Source organism: Canis lupus, chromosome 14 (assembly GCF_048164855.1).
Source record: "Canis lupus baileyi chromosome 14, mCanLup2.hap1, whole genome shotgun sequence".
Classification (NCBI taxonomy): Eukaryota; Metazoa; Chordata; class Mammalia; order Carnivora; family Canidae; genus Canis; species Canis lupus.
In genome coordinates, this window is record NC_132851.1 from 64,475,471 (window position 1) to 64,499,111 (window position 23,641).

The 23,641-nt window shown below is 38.0% G+C and overlaps 1 protein-coding gene across 1 annotated transcript; it reads left to right on the forward strand.

The window, feature by feature from the left end:
• Positions 1-1,621: 1,621 nt before the first annotated feature.
• On the forward strand, positions 1,622-22,271 carry AFP (alpha fetoprotein). The gene is made up of 15 exons (XM_072773917.1): positions 1,622-1,771; positions 2,655-2,706; positions 3,828-3,960; positions 5,753-5,964; positions 7,077-7,209; positions 8,283-8,380; positions 10,996-11,125; positions 13,062-13,276; positions 14,866-14,998; positions 15,529-15,626; positions 16,210-16,348; positions 18,824-19,047; positions 20,150-20,282; positions 21,551-21,605; positions 22,145-22,271. Exons 1-14 carry the CDS (start codon positions 1,687-1,689, stop codon positions 21,593-21,595), a joined length of 1,830 nt encoding a protein of 609 aa, XP_072630018.1. The 5' UTR covers positions 1,622-1,686; the 3' UTR covers positions 21,596-21,605; positions 22,145-22,271.
• The last annotated feature ends 1,370 nt before the right edge of the window (positions 22,272-23,641 follow it).

Here is a 23,641-nt window from a genome sequence, read left to right on the forward strand (position 1 = left end):
GATTCAACACGTCCATACAACACTAGGTGCTCATTACAGCAAGGGCCCTCCTTCATCCCCATCACCTCTTTCACCCACGCCCCCACCCACCTCCCTCTGGTAACCATGGATTTATTCCGTTTGTTGTGTACGGTTAACAGTTTCTTGGTGTGCCTCTCTCTTCTTTTCCTTTTGCTTGTTTATATTCCGCATACGAGTGAAATCATATGGTATTTGTTTTTCCTGACTGACTCATGCACATAATTTATGTTTTAAAGATACAAACAATTTTTTAATCTTTATTTTTAAATTATATAATCAACCTTTCATTGACCGAGTTTTGAATGAGAAAGAGTGAGGAAGAGGAATTCACTGGTAATTTTTACTATCTAGAGAAAACAGTGTTAAAACCTTGTGATCTACTATTTCTGTCTTCTATATATATATATATATTTTGTTTGTTTGTTTTTTTGAGCAGGGGGAAGGACCAGAGAATTACAAAAAATGGGGTTATTTGATGACTTTTCTCCTGTTTTTTACTTAGGGACATACTATGAGCATATTTTCATATTATCAAATATTCTTCCACAAAATTATTTTGAGGGCTGTATATTACCTCACTCAATGAATGCACCATGTTATTTACTTTTGCCTGTGGTTCATTATTTTTTTTTAAATCTTAACTTTGGAAGAGTGAATAATCTGTAAATGTTTAGAAAATACTGACACATGGATCTCACCTCCAAAGCTTCTGATTTAACAGATGTGGGGTACAGTCTAGGCAATGGGGATTTCAAAAGTTCCTCTAGCGGTTTAAGTGTGCAGCTGAAATTGAGAGCCCTTACAGGAAAGATATGAGGTGGACTGCTCCTAGAATCAGGCAGTGTTTGTAAGTGCTCCTTAGTATTAACATAATCATTTGAGTTGCTGAATGAACAGTGCAGCTGATCCATTTCAGTTTGACATACATGTAAAATTATTTTGTAACAAATAAAATTATTATAGGGCTTGGTTCATCAAAGTTTGTACTCAAAATTTTCTGTTAAGCCATACGCAGTATACTAAATACCTAAAAATGGATTTTATTGACATAAAATCAGATGAAGAGGATTTTTAAGCTAAACAACATAACAATCAAGCAATGAATTCTTCAGTGAAGTCTGAGTTGGTCAAATACTATGTCCAGTGCCTGGCATATGATAAACATTCAATTAGTATTTTTAATTTTTTTTTAATTTTTTTCTTTTTTTTAAATTTTTTTTTTCAATTAGTATTTTTTAAATGACCTCATGCATTTAGTTGAATTTCATAGAAAGTCTGAAGTCTTCATCTTTATGGAGCCTTTAACTTTTTAATTTGAAAGGAGCTAATTATTGTGCAATTTAGGGAAAAATATTTCTTTGAGAATACTGTAGGTTGAGAAGAGTGTTATATTTGCAAAATGAGATAAATTTGAAGTTTTCCCCCTCTTCCTCCAAAAGAAGTCTGTGTCCTTGAACATAAAATGCAAATAATCCCTGTGTTGTTAATTATTGACAAGTTGTCCCATTTACAACCTAAGGAAATCAAGCAACAGATATCCCCATACACTAACTAAAGATTACTAATTAACAAGCATTGCTTGAGAAGAATATAAAAGAATTACAGCATGATTTTCATTATTCTCCCCCCCCCCCATCATTGCCAACAACAAAATAACTAGCAACCATGAAGTGGGTGGTATCATTTTTTTCCATTTTCCTACTAAATTTTTCTGAATCCAGGACAATGCATAGAAATGCATATGGAATAGGTAAGATATTTTGTATTTTCTTTTATGTCTTTTCTGTATATGAGAGTTCTTAAATTTGGATTTATTCATTTGTCCTGATTTATTTATACTTCCTGTTCCACATAGAGGAAAAACACTTAACGGTGAATATCTTTAAATGAATGATAAACTTGTGACTTTACAAGAGGTTTACAAAATCATGGTGGTGCTTAACATTACCTATGAATGGCTTATATATTCCACATTGAATCAATGTTTTGTACTTTGTTTATTTAGTTGATATACATATTAACTTTGAAATATCTAAGTCTTTGATATATCTCTATCTATCTCTATATATGAGGCTATAATTCTTCCTTCACATATAAAATCCTCTCCGACTGGTAAAATAAGTAATATCTTTATTCTTTACTTCAGAAAAATGAGTCATTATTTAACTAAAGAAGAAATGGTGTGACTGGGATAGAAATAGGCAAGGGAACTGTGGTATAATCATGTTCAAAAGGAGGACTGAAATGTATTTTTAATCCTTTGGTTTCCAAGCCAATTAGAACATCACAGTACAAGGGGGGATCCAAACAACTGGATTTTAGTGCTAGCTCTACCATAAATTATTCTTGTTAAATTAGCTATTCTTTAGTTTCCTAGTTTTCTCAAGTACAAAATTAAGATGTTTTGATAGATGTTCCCTAACATCTTCTCAGTTGTATGGTTCTAAAATTGTATAGTTATACCTTAAATACAAAGTTGTACACTTCTAAATTGTTCTAAAATTATATAGTTCTAACATTAACACAAACATTTATGTATAACAATGATGATAACAGTTGAAAACAGTTATCAGTTGAAAACATCAGTTGCAGTTGAAAACATCATTTCTCATGGAGTTTATTTTGCTTTCCAGCTTCCATCTTGGATTCTTCCCAATGTTCTGCAGAAATGAATTTAGTTGACCTGTAAGTTTTGTTCATATAAATGCACTTCAAATATGAAGTAGTGATAATTTTAGTTAGGTAATTAAATAGACCTGAATAGCTCTTTGAGTTCTGAAAAGTACAAAAGCAAATTGAAGAAGTTACTCATATTGATATTGAAAAGGTTGAACTGTTGGCCATGCCTTAGATATTAACCTCTTGATTCCTTGAAATTCCATGGGAAAAACCACATCAGATTTTAGAAACTCAAGATTAATATTGGATCAATGGTAACCACCATACAGAAATACAGGAATTTTCCACATCATTACCAATAGGATGATATTACAATATTCTCTTTTCTGAATACTATGTAAATCCTAGTAGCAGATAATAGGAGGTAAAATATTCTACCTTCTATTATTTGTAGAGTGCATTTTTCTTTTGATGCTATTCCACACGCCTGAAGTTTCTAATAAGGAAGTTAAGGGAAGCCTGGGTGGCTCAGTGGTTGAGCATCTGCCTTTGGCTCAGGGTGTAATCCTAGGATCCGGAATCCAGTCCCACAACGGGCTCCTTGCCAAGAGCCTGCTTCTCCCTCTGCTTGCCTCTGCCTCTCTCTCTCTTTCTGTGTCTCTCATGAATAAATAAATAAAATCTTAAAAAAAAAAAGACTATCTGTGTCAAAAAAAAAAAAAGGAAGGAAGTTAAAGTAGTGGGTTACTGCTACTACTTGCACCCAGAAACCTGTTAAAACAATTATTTGGGTCCATCCATGAACGCCGTCTTGGATTAAATCTTGATCAGGCTGAGAGTAGCTACAGGCAGAGGTCTAATGACTAATTCTTTGCTTAAATTTATAAGGAACCATAGAATATAGCTATAGATACACTGTAGTGGGTAAGTGACCACAAAAGCAGGAACCACTCTTATGGGAAATCTAATCTGAGTTTTAATAGATATATGTATATTTGGAGCGGGGAGTGGCAAGGTGACTGACATTTTTTTCTGGATGGCTAGAATCTATTTTTACATAAATTTTTAGCAAAAGTCACCCCCTAAACAGGTCACATAACAGAAAACCGAAACAAACAAAAGGTACACTTTAGAAAATGCAGCTTGACATGTCTGATCCTGAGCATTGGTATGTATTTTTGTTTCAGAGCTACCATATTTTTTGCTCAGTTTGTCCAAGAAGCCACTTACAAAGAAGTAAGCAAAATGGTGAAAGATATATTGACTGTAATTGAGAAATCTACTGGCAGCGAGCAGCCCGGAGGATGTTTAGAAAACCAGGTGAGTGAATAATAATAATAATGCAATCCTACTGGGATATTTAACCAAGTTTCGCAGGCAGAAGAGCAGATACAGAGATACATTAAATATTTGAAGAGCAGTTGCATGAAAGGGGAATTAGATTAATTCTGAATTGCTGAAGAAGGCGGAAGAGAGTGGGTGCCTGTTATAAAGAAACAATATATACGCGCGTGACGACTAAGAGCTAAGTTTCTGAAGTTAGAGTATCTGGGTGACCACGAATATGTTATTTAACTTCTCTGAAATTTAGTTTCCGTATCTGTAAAATAAGGAATAATAATAGCTTCCATTTCCATTTCAGGGTTGTTGTTCATAAAGACAGATATAATAACAGTAATAGAAGTTACTTTTTACTAATCACACAGTGTGACAGGCATTATTCTTGGGAGTGTTCTATACCCATCGATAATAAAAATATTTTATGACACAGAACATAGCCCTGATGAATCAGATGGATGTCCAGGGAGCCAAGAGACTCTCTCTGGGGCAGAATATCCTCTTTGCCTACAATATAAATTTATTAGATCTTTACAATAATCTTAGCAGATAAATGCTATTCTTCCTGTTGAGGAAGCTGAGGCACAGAGAGGTTAAATAACTTTTTAAAGGGAGCCCAGAATTCAAACTAGGCCATCAGGCTCCAGGGCTAACACCTTGAGTGGCTTCATTACACTGTACTCTACACTACGGTGACCCTGACGGGTGTAGCACATGCTGAGGCTGCCAGAATTAGCAAATGAACAATAACAAAATATGAAATTCACTTAAATTTGAATTTCAGTTAAACGACAAATAGGTTTTCTTTTAGTACAAGCATATCTTAATGTAGAAGATCAATAAATAAAAGTTATTGTTGTTTATTTTATCTCAATAGGAAAAAACTAGGAACTTTATAATGATTAGAGCTACCCAATTATAGAACGAAAGATCCAAAAAATCTTCTGTCACGGTGGGATTGATGAGTGGCCAAAAGTCAGTATATCTGGAATATTGTAGAGAAGATGCCTTTTTAAAGATATAAAATACTTTCCAACTCTGAAATTGGTGATTTAATAAAACTCCATGTTTTGCATCTCTATTTTTGGCTTGTCTTGCTAATTTAAAAACATGTATAAATTAAGCAAAATACATTCCGTGTTGCAACTTTACATCCAATGAGAGGTTCACAGTAATGTTTACAGGTTGGTGATTTATCATTGTAAACTTAAAGGCATGATTTTTATGTGGATTGGGAATCGAAAGTCTTACTTAAAATTTCTAGGGTTCTCTAAATTTTAGCAGTAATAAAAACTAAATAAAAATTTCCAGAGAAGAATGAAACATGTGTATTTCTTGGAGGCATTCTTTAACCTATTGGTGTCATCATCTGATTTTGGTAAAATTAGGGCAATATAAATAGTGGTTTATATATTTTTCAAAAAGCTTCTAGACATCACGGAGCCAAACTGCTGATAATATAAAAGGGAAAAATAAAATATTTCAAACATTTTGGTGGAGAAATACAATATTGCATGGCTCTCTTCCTTTTAAGATAAAGTAATCTTGTCTAACAGTCATGTGTATGTCTCAGGGTGGGAAACTAAAATTCCATTGCCCAAAAGTCAGGAAAGAAAGCTCTCATCAGGCTGAAATTAAAGATATGGGGATTTGTATAGGGGATTGTTTTTTAATCTGTAGTTCTAATTTGGAATAATAGAAAACTCTTCATGTGTTTTACAGAATCTCAAAGTAAACTTAATTGTCTTTCATTAAAAACAAATCTTTCTTATAGCTCCCTGCCTTTCTGGAAGAAATTTGCCATGAGAAGGAAATTTCCGAAAAGTATGGACTTGCAGATTGCTGCAGCCAAAGAGAAGAGGAAAGACATAACTGTTTCCTAGCACACAAAAAGGCTGCTCCGCCATCCATCCCACCCTTCCAAGTTGCAGAACCCGTCACCAGTTGTAAGGCATATGAAGAAAACAGGGATATGTTCATGAACAGGTAAAGATCCAAAGGTAGATTAAAACCCCCAAAGAAGAGCAGTATCAAGCAGAATCTAGTATTGCTGAGACTTACAGATGGACTCTAAAACATGGAGAAGTGGCAGTAACGTTGCACCTGCTGAGGTCCTACCTGGGAAAGTTAGGTGAGCCATGTTAAGTGCAACTTTGTGCCTGGGAGATGCAGTACAGACCAGATGGCAGACCCATCGGTTCTTCCTTTAGTCTCTTGAGATATACTTTTGTTTCCCCCCCTTTTAATCTCTCCATTTTAGCTTGCCCAAGAATAGTTCAGTACCACACAAAGTGATTCCTTCCAGAGCCAAATAGTTGGTGTGCCACGTTCACCAGATTGCCTGGAAATGAAAAAATTTTTAGAAAACCAAGAAAGCTTGAGGTGCATAAGCATGCCTACCAGTTACTGAGCATTCAGGATGTTGTAGGACCGTGTGTGCTTGGCACTTCCGATCAGATTAATGCTCATTACCTGCCTTTAGAGTCTCCTGTCCTCTTTCACTTCATTCTTCTTCCCGTTTTGCAGATGAGGAAACTGAAGTTTAGAAGGTTAAGATAATTCAAACTGAGGGCTGAGGGCACAGTGCTAGTGCATTCCCAAGCAGGGACTTGGACTCAGGCTCTCTGTTGGGGAATCCTGTATCCGACTCTCAATCACGTTGGTCTGACATGCTGCTGTCTTGCACGCCTGAGCCAGAGAAACCGAGAGCCTGACTTTACACCATCTCTGCTATGGAGACTGGCAAGGTGGATGATTCCATTCGGTACTGATGAGGAAAAAAAGACTCCACCTTTCTGTTTTACTTAGTGGAGGTCGGGATTTACTGACCCTCCAAACGCGTCTGAGTGTGCTTATTGAAAAGGGCACCTTAATAAGAATCATAGTCTGCATTTCTGCCTATTTGGCTGTCATGATAACACGTGGTATTGGTGGTCAGATTGTTTCTCCCCCCGCGGATCGGTAGGAAGTACAATTTTGGTCAGCACGTGGAAAAAATATGACTGTTTTCTGACTCTTTAAGCAAACTCGAGTCCAGTTCTAGTAGTAGTCCTATTTTTATATGTTTGCAACTCTTACAGCTCCTTTTCGTTTCATAGGTACATCTATGAGATAGCAAGAAGGCACCCCTTCCTGTATGCACCCACGATTCTTTCTTTGGCTGCCCACTATGGCAAAATAATTCCACTTTGCTGCAAAGCTGAAAATGCTGTCGAATGCTTCCAAACAAAGGTATTCTATTTGCACAGATACCTGAACCAATACTTTAATCTGGCTGTGACTCATTAAGACCAAATGAAGTTAAAAATGGAAATATGCTTTGCATGCAGAATACCATGTTCAGAATTGAACATATTTCAGCCGTCTGATATTCTTTGGGCTAAAATAGCTAGACTTGCTGTTTTGTGTTCATTCCTTTGGCCAGAACATTTTTATAAGACTAAGGATGTGAGTTTGGGAGGAGAGGGGATAAAGGAAGACAGGGGTATGCGTGATAACGTAAAGGAAAGAGAGAGGAATAGAAGGTGCAGGAAGATGGGGTAGAAGGAGCAGGAGGAGAAAAGGAGGCATAAGGAAGAAAGAAAAAAAAAAGAGAAAGAAACTACGACAAATACTTTATGCTTTTGATCCTTAGAACAAATGTGAGGTGTAAACATTATCTAACAAAAGAAAACTTAGGTTCAGAGAAATGAAGTAGCTTTCTTCGGTTCGGAGAGCTAGAATAACATCCAGAATTAATCACTTGCCACTGGAAGTCCTTCAAGAAAAGTTTCCTAGAAACTGTGACTATTCCCACAATGTCGGACTGTGGCATTCTGCTTTTGTGACCGAGCAGACATTTAAGAAATTATCAGGTTTCAATTAATTATTTTTAAGATTTTATTTATTTATTCATGAGAAACACACAGAGAGGCAGAAACACAGGCAGGAGGAGAAGCAAGCTCCATGCAGGGAGCCCGACGTGGGACTCGATCCCAGGACCCTGGGATCATGCTCTGAGTTGAAGGCAGATGCTCAACCACTGAGCCACCCAGGTGGCCAGGTTTCAATTAGTTTAAAAGTACAGTTGTTTACTTGTTATCCCTAGAAGAAAGTTATAATGTTCTTGTTTGAAGGTATTTTAAATAAATCTGTCTGGCATAGATGTGTGTATAAACCAGCCTAAAAGAGAGAACGAATGAATGAAGTTCTGTAAAAATATAACCCACTTATAATTTTAGTAAAATTTTTTATGGTTTCATGTTTTACCTGTATCTGTTTTTTTATTGCATCCTTTCCTAATACCTTGTTTCTTCTGGATCTAGACATCATTGATTACAAAAGAATTAAGAGAAAGCAGTTTGTTAAATCAACATATATGTGCGGTAATGAGAAATTTTGGACCTCGCACCTTCCGAGCCATGTAAGTTTAAACTGTGTCTAGGGAAGAAGGTGAGATGTGTAAAACTCCCATTTTGCAGTTTGAGCTCATTCTCATTGTCACTGTCATAGAGAATGAAGGTTCCTTTGCTCAGAGCTAATGCAATTTAGATCACGAAATCTCAGGACTGGAAGGAAGCTGGCCGATAGTCTGCTGCTACAACACTTCTTAAAGCCTACCTAATTTACCTCTGTCTTACATTCCATCTTTGTTGTTAGGATACAGAATAACAATAATAATTTAAAAACCCAGTTAATCATCTAGTTCAACCTCTTCATTTTTGACATGTGAATAACCTGAGACCCAGAGAAATTAAAAACCATTTACTCAGGACGCCCGGGTGGCTCAGCAGTTAAGCGTCTGCCTTTTTGGCCCAGAGTGTGATCCTGGAGTCCCAGGATCGAGTCCCGCATCAGGCTCCCTGCATGGAGCCTGCTTCTCCCTCTGCCTAATGTCTCTGCCTCTCTGTGTGTCTCTCATGAATAAATGAATAAAATCTTAAAACAAAACCAAAAACAACGATTTACTCGAGACCACACTGCCAGTTATCAGAGCCCAGTGTTCTAGGTTCTGATCATAATTTATTTTCCTTATACCCAGGTGCTAGGTCAGTGGTCTTGAATTGTCTGTATCCGGACAGTTGAGACTTTGGCTTTGGATGTAAAGAATCAGAATCACCAATGGTTTCAGGCCGTGCCACACGGCATGGCTACCACCAGCCACTTGCAGCTCCTGAGCATTTGAAATCTAGCTGATGTGAATGTGGAATTGTGCTCCAAGTGTAAAATATGCACCAGATTTTACAGACTTTGTATGAAAAAGAGGCCACACCATATCTTCTTAGTAGGCTTTTATGTTAATTGCACATTGAAATAATTTTTTAAAAGAATTTCTTAATTTGTGTATGGTTGACACACAATGCTATGTTAGTTTCAGGTGCACAACGTAGTGATTCAACTTCTTTATTCCGTACGCTGTGCTCATCACAGACGTAGCTGCCATCTGTCAGCACAGGATGCTGTTACAATATCGTTGACTCTACTCCCTGTGCTGGCCTTTGATTCCCATGGTTTACTCATTCCAGGACCAGATGCTCATATCGTCCACTCCCCTACACCCATTTTGCTCACGCTCCAACCCCCTTTTTCTCTAGCAACCATCAGTTTGTTCTCTGTATTAATAGGTCTGATTCTGCTTTCTGTTTGTCTATTCATTTGTTTTATTTTCTTAGATTCCACATATGAATGAAGTCATATGTTGAAATGGTATTATTTTTGATATGTTGGGGGCAAAAAATACTATTAAGGTGAATTTAACTTTTTTCCTTTTTACCTTGTAATGTGGCTACTAGAAAATGTTAAACTATGTAACTGGTTTAAAATGCTTTTCAACGTTTATGATGAGACATTTCTAGTGTAAGGAAATATCGGAAATGCTAATTGAAGAGTGTTAAGTACATGCACCCAAGGTTCATTTATTTGTTTGTTTGTTAAATTACACATTTAAAAATATTTTACACAGTGGAGATCTAGGTTAAGGTTTTTAATCATTAACTTAGTTTCAAGACTGAATTTTGTTTCTTGGAATAGGTCAGATTTTGCTTTAACTACCTTACAACTCTATTAGAAACTTAGATTGAAGGCAGCCTGGGTGGCTCAGTGGTTTAGCGCTGCCTTTAGCCCAGGGCCTGATCCTGGAGACCCGGGATCGAGTCCCACGTCGGGCTCCCTGCATGGAGCCTGCTTCTCCCTCGCTTGTGTCTCTGCCTCTCTCTCTCTCTCTCTCTCTGTCTCTCATGAATAAATAAATAAAATCTTTAAAAGAAAAAGAAACTTAGATTGATTCATGAACTGCTTTGAGTTTATCTTGCTAATAAAATATAAATTAAAATATTATAATAATGACTGTATTTATCATTTACTATACATAAGTGATTAAACTTAAATGTTAGAAATTCATAAAGAAAATCTACCCTTATCAGGAATGGTAACACCAGTTGCTCTAGTAGTGATCTCATCTAGACATCTCTTAAAATTTAAGGAAACAGGTAGAAGATACAAGAATTTTTACTTCTTATTTCCATTTTGGGCCACACTACATGGCTTGGCATGCTGACCAAGATGTTTAGTCTGCTCTACTCTCTTGCCTCACCTCATTTGATTTGCACATACACACCCCTCCCTATATTCCCAGAAGTATTTTTTTCTCCCAAGTAAGAAATGATTATTATTCTCATGAAATTTTCTATTTCTTAATTGCTTGTCCTTTTAATTTTTTCCCACCCACTCACTACGGTGTTTCCAAACACCCAGCATCACGGATGAGCAGCAAAAGAGATAGATTTTATCCCAATTCGCCGGAAAGGTTTTGAAGACAAATCAATCATGTCCAACCTATTTGTGGGGACAGGTCAATCTGGAGAGCTGTTGCCTTCAAAGATTGGGCTGGAATTCACAAGACTTATAACTTTCTCTTTTTAGACAGTAAGAGCACTTCAGTTCTTTCTCTTGGGAGCAGCAACTATACCAATACCTCTAAATATTATTTAATGTTGGTAGATAACCAGGACTGACTTCTATTTCCTTCCCCCCCTTTAGAACGGTTACTAAACTGAGTCAAAAGTTCTCCAAAGCCAATTTTACTGAAATTCAGAAACTGGTCCTGGATGTGGCCCACATCCATGAAGAATGTTGCAGAGGAAATGTGCTGGAGTGTCTGCAGGATGGGGTAAAGAGTCTTGCTTCCTAAAAAAGAGATAATCCCACTTTGTTTTCTCTCTTTTATACTCATTCTAAATGGGAGAAGGCTGTCTGAGTTGTTCACAGGGGAGGCACCTAGCTGGCTGAGTAAAGTCACAGACTTCTTGATAGTAAGACTGAAGCCATCTTTTGTGGAGCTTACCTTTCACTTAAAAGGTGCTTCCCTTTTGTGAGACCAGTGCTCACTCATTCTCTTTTCTGAAGGAAATTGAGAACTCTACATAGGATCTAGGATGGGGGGGTGGGGTGGGCAGACTCTTTTACTTTTAACAAATTTGTTTTTCTACCCATTTATTATTTAATTTAACAAATATATATCGACTACTCTCTGTGTGCTAGACACTGTGAAGAACACTTGTTATGAAGGCACCAGTTAGGCTCAAGGAGTTCACAGTCTGATGGAGATGAGACACGTAGGGACTATGTCCCGTTTACTGTTATCTCCGAGGGCTGACAGCATGATGCCTGAAACACGGAAGGGGCTCTGCTGTCTGTATCATATAGAGATATCTATTATTTGAATACGACAAAATAACACAAGAAACAACAAAGATAATACAAGAAGCCGTTCTACAAGGTACAAAGCTAACCATGCCAAAGAGAGCTGTGAATAAAGAGCTCTAGGAGAATTAACAACCAAAACCAAAACACCCTCCAGTACAGAATCCTCAAACATGTCATAGTCACCATTTAAGCATTGTGGCATTCATCTATTTTGGGCCAACCTTAGACTTCCTAGATACCCTTCAAGAGGCTTATCTATCCCCAGTTGCTCCCTCTCCAGTTCCTGGTGATATACTTTCTTCTCCAAGAAGGCTTAAAGTCATCGCTCTTAGGTATTCAAATGGCTAGAAAATCTGGGCTTGAATGTGGTTTCCAAATTTTCCTTTTGGAAAATGCTTATTTGAGCCAGTCCCTTGGCAGTTTGGCTGAAAGAGTCCTGGAAGTCAGCCAGAAGCTGAGGCTGTAAGACAGGCCTGAGGGTGACAGTCTCCGGGCACAGGCAGAGAGCCTGATGTGAGGAGCCAAGGAAGATTCCCAAAGACAGGTTTCCTATGTCACTTCTTTTTCCTCTAAGAAGTTTCTGCTTGCATAGTAGGGACCATAATTAGAACATTTTGTTTTTCTTTGAAGCTAGTTTTCCTGGTTTTAATTGACAATTTTACTAATTTCTATAGGCATTGAAAAATTATTTTTCAATTTTTGGAGCTCATAAATACCCTTTTCCTTTAAAGTGGAAAAATTAACTTCTGTATGGTATGTAAATTGATTTTAATGGCTGAATAATGCTTGCTATTTGTCCCTAGTCAGAAGGCATAGAAGTTTTAGTCCCTTGCGGGGGATGTACAAGCTCTGCTTCATTCTATCCTCTTGGAGGAGCCTCCATTTCATTATCTAGAGCCTGCCCTCTGGAGGTCATAGGGAGTCACTGCAGATCGTCCTGAAAAAGGAGAGGAAAGTTTGCTCTCTGTATTAGGACATCAACACCAAATGTTGTCCAGAAGCAATTTCAACAGTAATAGAAACATATATACCAAAGTGCGGGCCATTTGGTTTGAAGAGTATATCTCTCTTTTGTTTTTAAAATCTTTCTAATCCAGTGAAATAGGTTTTAGCTGACAACTATGAAAAGAAGAAATGAACAAACGGGGGTAGGGGAAAAGGAGTGAGGAAAGGCAAAGTAGGGAGGAAGCACTAAGATGGGAGACAAGGTAAAATGTCTTTTCTCCATTCCTTCCTTATCTCCCCCTTATCTCCCCTCTCTCCCTTCTACCCTCCCTCCCACCCTTGTATCCTCTCTCCGTCCCTCCTTCCCTCCTTCCTGTCCTCCCTAGAACTGGCCCTGAGGTCCTGCGTTAAAAAAATAAACCTTTACAGTCATTCTTAATTTTTCCTATTAACAGGAAAAAATTATGTCCTACATATGCTCTCAACAAGATATTTTGTCAAGCAAAATAGCAGACTGCTGCAAGCTGCCCATACTTGAACTTGGTCAATGCATAATTCATGCAGAAAATGATGGCAAACCTGAAGGCTTATCTCCAAATCTAAATAGGTTTTTAGGAGAGAGAGATTTCAACCAATTTTCTTCAAGGGAAAAAGACCTTTTCATGGCAAGGTAACACACTCTGCAAATGTATGTTCACATAAGTAAAGATTAGGATGCGGCTGACAGCTTTGTGTGGCTGAAATGGGAAATGATGGCTACGGTTTTTGAGCTCAGTACGTGAGGGTGATGCTAGAATGTTCTGAGCCCAAATTATTTAAGCAGATAAGTAGAGATTAAGGAAATGGGATCTATCTTATACTGCCAAGGCTTTCACTATTGCTGTTATTAAATGAAGTTATATTTTATTTTCTATTGATTTCTCTGGGATCAGAAGCATTGTCATCTTTGTATGGATTGCTCATAAGAAGACCACCACTGAGCTTCCCAAAAGATATGAATATTTTGTGATAAGAAGGGTTCATGGTTAAGGATGTGCTTTTTCATTATGCATGTTTTAAGAACTTCCCCCAAAGCGTTACTCAATAGATAGTGGTAGATAGAAAGGCTTTTTTTTTTAGAACAGTTTGTTGGCTATTTATTTAACGTATGTTTTATTTTTGTAGAAAATCAATACATCTGTAAGAGATTACTTGCAGGATAGTAGTTCATTGTATCAGTATAATTGATAGGACGTGTTTTCATTCTATTTGCCTTTCAGGAAAGCAAGCAGTCCAGTTAATATATTTTCCTTTATAGTGCAGTGTATAACTACGGACACCATCAGAGGGGGGATTTTTGCAACTCTTAGGATATTACGCTTAATGATCTGCAAGGGTCTTTATAAATGTAAGGGTCTGCTTCTAATGTAAGAATGAAAATAATGGCCTAGTTTTCTTTTTAATATTCCCTAAGGATATCTCTCTACCATTGCTTCCAGGTTGGACATTCATACACTGTTTGCACTGCTAAATAAAATCATGCACACAAGAACAAAGTCCAGATTGAAGAAACCTGCATTGAAAATTTATCGGTGGCAGAACTAAATATGACTTACATCTTGGAAACACAATTAGAAAATCCAAGAATTATCTTTAAATATACCCATCCACGCATCCAACACAAATTGTTTATTTAATAGAAGCAGTTCTTTACTTAGGAAATTTCTTTGCAGTAGAAATTTTCTCAGCTGGGAATGATCCTCCCTTGGATCCTTGGGTAACTTCCTTCACCCAGGTTCTGTTCCAAAAGAGCTGCCCAAAGAGACATTTCTTAACCAATGCTGTCAATCAGGAGTCACTTTTCCCCCTCTATTCTATCTTCCTTTATTTCTCACTGATTTATCACCACCTGAATTTGATGACCTATTTCTTGTTAATGTATGCTTTTGAGAGGTCAGGCATTTTATCTTATACATATTGAATCCTTACTGCTTAAAGAAATGCTTGCGTAGAGCAGGGCCCTGGAAAAACATTTGTTGAATGAATGACTGGCAAGCTCATAACTGAAAAACCCAGGTGAAGAGTGCAAAAGAAAACAAAATATTGTTTTAGAACGATTGGAGGGATTGTGATTTGTGTTAATGGTTTTACCATGCATATAGTTTAAGTCATAATTTGATTTCCAGGTTTATGGATTTGAATGTTAACTTTTGCATGGCATGTAACACAGGAATGAATTGTCTCTTATTTCACTAACATGCTTTTTTATACATATTTCAGATTTACTTATGAATATTCGAGAAGACATACAAAACTTGCTGTCCCAGTCGTTCTAAGAGTCGCTAAAGGATACCAGGAGTTATTGGAGAAGTGCTCTCAGTCTGAAAACCCTCTTGAATGCCAGGATAAAGGGGTAAACTGAAAAAGAGAGAGTCTGAAAAACTGCATGGATATTATCCATTAAAAATGCTGTTTGTTTGAAGGCATCTAGCTATTAACTAGTAGCTAGCTAGTTACATCTAATAAGTAGTCATCTACATAGTAATTTGTTATTAACTAGTAGTCGACAACTAGTGGCCTATTTAGAAGTGAAAATGTTAACTAAACGTTCCTTGACACATAGAAGAAAAGTAATATTCATTTTTAATAGCTCAGAGAAGCCAGAATTCATACAGAAAGAACTGTAATCCTTTATACAAAGATTGAATTCTGTCATCAAATAACTTTGTGATGCACAAAATTTTAAATGTAATCTCCCCAAAGTCCATTTGCTTTAATTCTCACCATTCACACTTTACTACCTTTCATATAAAAAACCTCTAAAAATTGTGTTTTTTTTCCTAAGATTAGTGTGATAGGATAATACATTATCGATTAATTTCTACACACAAGGTTTTGTGTCCAGGAAGAGAAAAAAGTACATAATAATGCTTGTATTTTCAGGAAGAAGAATTAGAGAAATACATCCAAGAAAGTCAAGCACTGGCAAAGCGAAGCTGTGGCCTCTTCCAGAAACTAGGAGAATATTACTTACAAAATGCGTATGTTTTTTAAAACAGCATTTTTAGTGATTTAAAATGATGGACTGGTGAGGGAATTATCAACCTAAACTAGTCACCCCACGCTGCTCTAATTTCAGCCCCTATTTCAGATCGAAAATCAGTGTAATCTGATCACCCAATTTTCCTTGGGTGAAAGTAGGCATCCCCGTCTCCCTCTTTTAGGAAGGGAGAGGAATGGCTTGGGAGAGTCTGATCTTTGGTACTGGCTGGGGTTCCCCAGATCATGTAGATTGTCGCAGGAAAGACATTTATTCTGTTACAGTGTGTCAGAGTGGAAATACTGAATTGATCAAAATTAAAATCAGTGAAGCTTCGAGTTTAGGAATTGAAGTCAGCCTACCCTCCAGGGTTTGTTTTCGTTGTGTCATGTCGATATAATAGAAGCACGGGAGGTGGTTGTCAGAGAACACACATCGTGGAAGGTGGTCCAAGTACCATGTGGATTAAACAAATGAGCTGACTTCATGGCTTCCAGTACCGAAAAGGGGTCTCTGAGAAGGAGTGAGGAGTCCAGAAGCTCCTAAATGGCTCAGTAAGATTGGGTGAAAAATGCTTCTTTCAGGTTCCTTGTTGCTTACACAAAGAAAGCCCCCCAGCTGACCCCACCTGAGCTGATGGCCTTCACCAGGAAAATGGCGACCGCAGCAGCCACTTGTTGCCAACTCAGTGAGGACAGACAACTGGCCTGTGGCGAGGGAGCGGTGAGTGTTTTATGTGGTCCCCTTCTGTTCCTGCCCTGTTTTACTTGAAATAGTCCCTTAATTCCCGTTTGGGGGAAATGGTAAAAACCACTATGGAGATGGCTTTCCTAGACTTGCTCAATTTGCTACAGGTGGAGAGGGCATGAACTTGGCTCTGGACTGCTGGCACATGGCCAGTCTTTCCTCCTTCTAGAATGGCTGGTGGGAGCACAGCCAACGTGTCTAACACAGTCTGAGCAAGCTCTGTGTATGGGAAGGATAGAATAACCAACACATCATTCATTTCACGATTTCTTCTTTTTGTTCACTAAATAATGTTAAAAAAAGAAACATTAATGTTAATGTTAATGTTAAATAATGTTAAAGAAAGAAAGAAAAGAAAAACCAAGGAGTGAGCCTGTTGTACTTCAAACTCACCCACACCTTGATGCTCTGCATCTTACCAGCCGCCTTTCCTGAACCAACGTGGAGACCATCACTTCTCCCTAATAACAACATAGCAATTGTTCAAGATTGTGCTAAAGACCCAAACTGCACTTTTTTTTTTAAAAAAAAGTATTATCATTTAGCTATTATAATACTCTCTCTTGAAATGCTCCATTACCATCTTCATTTTATAGATAGAGAAAATGAGGCTCCAAGAAGTTACGTTAGGATGGATGTCTTCCAGGTAGTAAATGGTAGGGCTGATATCTGAATGCACATGCTCCCCGGAGCCCGAGCTCCAGCACCCAGTGCCATACCTGCCTCAGAATTTCCTCGCTGGTCACACAAGCCTCCACTGCCGCGGTGCTATTAGCCCACCGACTCTAGTATACACACGTGTCTCAGTTACTCTGCTGTGTACCCGGGAGCACTGAGTTTGATCTAATGGACACAGTGAACAAAAAATGTTAATTGAATTTTAAAAAATAGAAAGCTTCACTTTTGAGAGATGAAAATCAGTCATTTTATTTTCAGCCATACTAATATTTTTTGCCTTTCATAGTATAATCTTATGATATTAGGGACGTTTCCCCCCCTTTAACAAGGTAAAGAATATAGAACAGGCTAAGTCCTTCTGAATAATAACATGACTTCCTAGTTATTTCAATCATCTTCACTTTCTCATGTCACTAGTCTCATACATAAGATTACAGGCTGAATTTTTTTCATGCTTTTTTCCCTTAAAGTCACAACAGTGAACAAAATTATACATTCATTGTTGCCCTTTCCCTCTCTTTGGTGCTGAGGGCTTATTTGCTGGCTAGTCTTATGTCTTGGAATTTTCCACCACGAGTTAGGAGCGAAAGAATGCCTGTGATTCAGCATCATCATTATCATTTTATATTCCACACGTTGCGAGGCAGCAGGGACACAGGATGTTGTAACAGATCAGGAATGTAGGTTCTGGAGGCCTCCTGCCTACATCCCCATCCCACTTTCACCACTTGTTAGCGGTGTCACTCTGGAAAGCTAGTTATATCTCTGGGCTTGAGCTTTTTCATCTGACATTTGGGAATAAGAATTGTACCGCCCACATAGGATGACTGTCTTAAATGAAGTAATCCTTGTAATCCTTGTAACTCATTCAGCACCAGCCTGATACATAGTATGCACACAAAACATGTTGGCCCTTATTACAACTTATTGGTATGTATTTAAGAAATATTTCTGAGTGTGGATGGTAGGAGGATTCTACACCAGGAAAGCCTTCAAAGACACACACATGCACACACACCCGCACACACACATGCTTTAGCCTTATTTCTTTTCTTTTTTTCTTTTTAAGAATTATTTACTTATTTTAGAAGGAGAGAGAGAGAGAGTAGGGAGAAGGTGAGAGGGAGAGGGAGAGAGAATCTCTAGCAGATTCCCCACTGAGCACGGAGCATGAGACCGGGCCAATCCCACGACTGTGAGGTCATGACCTGAGCCTAAATCAAGAGTTGGACACTTCACTGACTGGCCACCCAGACTCCTCGGCCTTATTTCTTTTCAATTAGGATTATATATTAGCTGTGTGCATGCACGTGTGCGTGTGTGTATATATACGAACATGCTAGGCTTACGCTGTTCTAACCTTCAGAAAGTGATTCTCTGGATCCCCAAAATACAGTGGAAAGCTCAACTAGAAATACGTGAAAATTTTAAACCATGTATTGATTTCCTAGGTCAGGGCAGATAATTTCTTCTCCTTTGAAAGTATGTATGTAAGTGGAAGTGTTTTCAAATAGCCGACACAACTAGCTGCAAGGACTATCAACACACTATGGAGTATCTGCCACTAAATGGTGAGGTCTATTCCAAACAAGTGGATAAAAAAGGAATCCACAATGTAGCAACACATGACCCTACAGAGATAGCAAATTCTTCTGCAATAGTGATTATAAATTACTGGGCATTAAAAGTCACAACAGTTTTCTGGAAACCTGAATCAACTTAGTGGCTAATGCTGAATCTCCTTGCTTCCTTCTTTCTCATTCTCCCAACCAGGCTGATCTTATTATTGGACAATTATGCATCAGGCATGAGGAGACTCCTATAAATCCTGGTGTCGGCCAGTGCTGCAGTTCTTCATATGCCAACAGGAGGCCGTGTTTCAGCAGCTTAGTGGTGGATGAAACATATATCCCTTCACCCTTCTCTGCTGACAAGTTCATCTTCCATAAGGATTTGTGCCAGGCTCAGGGTGTAGCACTACAAACAATGAAGCAACAGTAAGAAATTGTTATTTTCTGGCATGGAGAACACCAGCAACACTAAATAGTAGCTGAGGTTTCTACCCTACACCCAACAACCTTGGGCTCGTTAGTAGAATGCTATTGCCCCAAAGCACTTCAAGTGGCTTTTAACATAGTTTTGTCTCAGTGTCTTCACAGCCTCATGGAACCCAGGTTTGGAAAGACACACTAGGGCAGTCAAGTTTTGGTTTGTAAAGATAGTTCCACTGTAACTATTGTCGTGTTACGTGTTGGGACCGAGGGAAAGTGGACTATCTATTTTGGAGAATTAGGATATGTCTTTGTAGTAAGTTTAAGTACTTTCATTCCAAAACACTGGGAAAACACCATTGAATCTTTTTTCACACTATTTACTTTTCGAAGAGAATAACCGTAATTGATTCAGCCAAGAAGTGTGCGTGATATGAGGTAGGAATGCACAATTCATTGTGGGAGACATTCTGTAACGGTGATGGTAATCCAAGTCAATGGAACCTATATTCTCCAAATTCCCATACATTTTAATACTCACTTGCTTTAGAAATGGTCTTCCTTCATTTCGAAAAACCTATTCCTCCCTTTTCCTCTGTCACAACCTGTGTCGGGTTCCAAGGTACAATAAGAATACTGCCTCCTCTGGCAAGTCTTCCCTATTCCCCCATCAACATGAATTCCAGCATGAAAGTGTTGCTAAATGAGTAGTGCAGGTGATTGGTGGGGCCAACGCGCAGGTAAGAGTGCGATAATTACGGATGGCAGGAGTTTGGAAATCTGGGCATTTGAGAATGGAGAGGACACACTTTAGAGTGGAGAACTGGAGACAATATTCTAGGCAAGTAAGAAAAAGATTGTGTCTTCCAACATGTAAGTATGGTAGAACTATAAAATCTATGATCTGCACTAATCCCGACCCGTGGAGCATCTATTTCTAGCTTCAGTATTTCTGATGAAGGCATTCTACAGAGTATATGTTGTAAGTCTGGTGATGGGTTGATGCAGTGAGGGCTTGGGGGGAGGAGTGCGAGGGCTTTAAAAATTCTCCACTAGGGAGGCTTTAGAAAAAAACCTCTGTATAACAGACTTCTCTTTTGTTTTATAGATTTCTCATTAACCTTGTGAAGCAAAAGCCACAAATAACAGAAGAGCAACTTGAGGCCGTCATTGCAGATTTCTCTGGTCTACTGGAAAAGTGCTGCCAAGGCCAAGAGCAGGAAGCCTGCTTTGAGGAAGAGGTACATGCAGCTCATTTTCACACTGAAAATCTTTGGGAGGAAATTTTCTGTAATGAAAAATGAATAGAATATTCCACACATCTATAACTTTAAAATAATGCCAGAGAGATTTCAACGTATTTAGAAATAGATTGAAGGATTTTATGACATTTAAGAAATAATCCCAATTTTCCCACTAAATATTAGGAAGAAGAATGATTTTTTAATGTGTTAAGAGAATCAGTAAATTTAATTTATTTCCTGGTAGAGGAAACTATAAAGTGAATATATAATTAATTGATGATAATTTAGACAGTTTCTGGCCTAAAACTGATCAATTTAGCTAAATGGATTAAAAGGATTTAATAACAAATTAATTGTGCAAACAAGATATGGGAAGATATTTATAAAAACTATTCTTGAACTCCTTTAGGGGCATGCCTTGGTATTCCAACAGAGTAGTAATTAGGAATTATCTTAATCTTGTTATTTAGTAGTTTTGTAGTATTTAGTAGTTTTGTATTTAGTAGATTTGTAACTTGCTACATTTTGTAAGTCTTTATGTAACTAGATATATTTGAATATAACGTCATTATAATTTTAAAAGATATCCTATAATTCAGCCTTTTCGCCAAGTACACAATTAATTGGTATGTGTCTGTCTTTAGTGGAAGAGGGTGGAACACAGATGAGCAAATCAGATAAAACAAAACTGATAAAATAGGTTTGATGTAAATCATTTCTGATAAATATGATACAAAAAAGATAAATGTCCCTTGATGTGAGAAGACATTCATTTAGATGTAGAGACCATTAGGGACGCCTGGTGGCTCAGCGGTTGAGCGTCTTTCTTTGGCTCAGGGCATGATTCCAGGGTTCTGGGATCAAGTCCTACATTAGGCTCCCTGTAGGGAGCCTGCTTCTCCCTTGGTCTGTGTCTCGGCCTCTTTCTCTGTGTCTCTCATGAATAAATAATTTAAAAAAAAAAGTAGAGACCATTAACACACAATGGCTGTACTTTCTTGCAAACCTTCCAATTTCTATGGTTGACTTGTGGAGGAAGATGAGGAATGGGGTGAAGATTAGTAACAGCTTGGAGATTGATATAAGAACAAACTATCTCTACTGTAGGTTTGAGTGGATTTTTTTTTTCTCTGACTTCCATTGCCCAGCATGTTGGCATCAGAGATGTACCAGAATTCACCCCTACACAGTGGAGGGTTAACTGTATAACTGACACAGTCATCCATCTCTTCATCTAATGATTCTTACTTGTTTTTAATTTTCAGGGTCCAAAATTGATTTCAAAAACTCGTGCTGCTTTGGGAGTTTAAATCACTTCAGGTAACAAAAAATTCAGACAAGGGTAAATATAATGGTCATTCTCCCAAAATAGCGATCCATCGTGAAATATGTCCTAAGACCTACCATTAAATGCTTGTCTTGGGCAGCCCCGGTGGTGCAGCGGTTTGGCACCGCCTGCAGCCTGGGGTGTGATCCTGGAGACCCGGGATCGAGTCCCACGTCGGGCTCCCTATGTGGAGCCTGCTTCTCCCTCTCCCTCTGCCTGTGTCTCTGCCTCTCTCTCTCTCTGTGTCTGTGAATAAATAAAACCTTTAAAAAAAATATGCTTCTCTTAAAAACAAACTACAATTCAACAAAAAGTTTATTTTAAAAACACTAGAACAAAACTGTGTCCACAATGGTAAATCAGTGAATCAGCAACCTCAAAATTCTCTTAGATTATTTCTAAAGTTTCAGAGAGCACCATCAGAAGTCCTTCCCATCTATTTCGTTTTTCTCTGATGTAAAATAATAGAACCAGTCCCCTTCTGCACCCATTCATTGAATTACTACATAATATATTTTTGTTTGTGTTACAGGGGGAAGAAAAGAAGCCAGAACAAGTCTTTATGGTTTGGTGTGAATCTTTTCCTTTAATTCTGAGATAGTGCTTTTTGTGAATTAATGAAATGATGAAGACTTTAATGTGAGATTTCTCTATCGTATAAATAAAGTATCTCCAAATTTTCCTTTTTCTTAGCCTGCTTATTTATGAACGTTTATAGATAACCTTTAAAAATAGTTATGTGTACCATTGTCTGAAGCAGATTCTGATATAAAAGCACTGGGTGTTGGTTGTTGTAGGAGATTAAAGCCACTCAAGGATGGAGTCTACCCTAAAGGCTAGATTTCAGGACACCTGGGTGGCTCAGTGGTTGCGTGTCTGCCTTCGGCCCAGGGGATGATCCTGGAGTCATGGAATTGAGTCTCACATTGGGCTCCCTGCATAGAGCCTGCTTCTCTCTCTGCCTGTGTCTCTGCCTCTCTCTCTCTCTCTCTGTGTTTCTCATGAATAAATAAATAAAATCTTTAAAAAAATTAAGGTTAGATTTCTTGGTGCACTAATAAAAATGTTCAAGTTAAGTACTGTGATGCCAGAGTATTGTTCACTAAATGACCACTTACGTATTCTAACAGATACACTAGAGATGAAAAAAAAGAAATTATTATGCTTTTATGGGATCCATCAAGAATGATGCTACTCAAAATTTAACATCTACTTTTTTTCTCAATCTTGTTCAGTTCCCTATTGGTCATAGATATTTTTAATGTAAGTGTTTATTGTAGTTGTTTTGATTAAATATAATTTACATTTTTAGCAGTTGATTTTTCTTATTTCACAAGTATTTCTTGAACACTGACTGGGTGCCAGGTCCCGTTCTGGGTGCAGTCACTGTCCTCCAGGTAGAAGGAAGAGAAGGAAGCAATTAATAGCAACTCAACAAGATTATAATCACTATAGAAGTGGCAACAAATTGTGGTGCCAATCAATGAGTAGAAGAGGGCAATTCTGCCTGGGGAAATGCTCACACTGAAGAGACAGACTTTTAAGAAGAGCCTCAGAAGATGAATGGGCATTCATCAGTTCACGTAAAGGAGAAGTCCAATTCATTAAACAGGAAAACAGCTTTTGACCAAACATGATGAATGGTTTTAGGGCAGTACTGGTGGGTAGGAAGGGTATAGATACAGGAGATGAAGCAAGACATGGAAACTGTAGGACTGAGAAGACTCCCATGAGTTTTATTCCAAAGGGTTTGGGCAATATTGTGTAAGTACCAGGGGACCAAAATGACATCTAAGCAGAGAAGAGTCACCATGGTTAGCTTTTAGGAAGATAACTCACGAGATATGGGGTATGGGGAGTACATGCAAGAGAAAGCAGAGGGGCAAGGTCAGCAAGTGGTGCAAAAAGATTAGCCCATCAGCAGGGAGGCTGTTTATCATATTAGCTTTGAATAGAAATCTAAAAATCACATTCATGGTTTGGCCTCTGCTCCAGGAGAAAACAATTGCTCCAGAGCAATAAAATGAGC

What these genes read in the sequence shown, in the direction of transcription:
- AFP (XM_072773917.1), top strand. Translation starts at nt 1,687, where the DNA reads ATGAAGTGGGTGGTATCATTTTTTTCCATTTTCCTACTAAATTTTTCT. An exon ending in GAAATGAATTTAGTTGACCT is followed by an intron (nt 2,707 to 3,827) that starts GTAAGTTTTGTT and finishes TTTTTGTTTCAG; the next exon opens with AGCTACCATATTTTTTGCTC. An exon ending in AAGCCTGCTTTGAGGAAGAG is followed by an intron (nt 20,283 to 21,550) that starts GTACATGCAGCT and finishes TTTAATTTTCAG; the next exon opens with GGTCCAAAATTGATTTCAAA.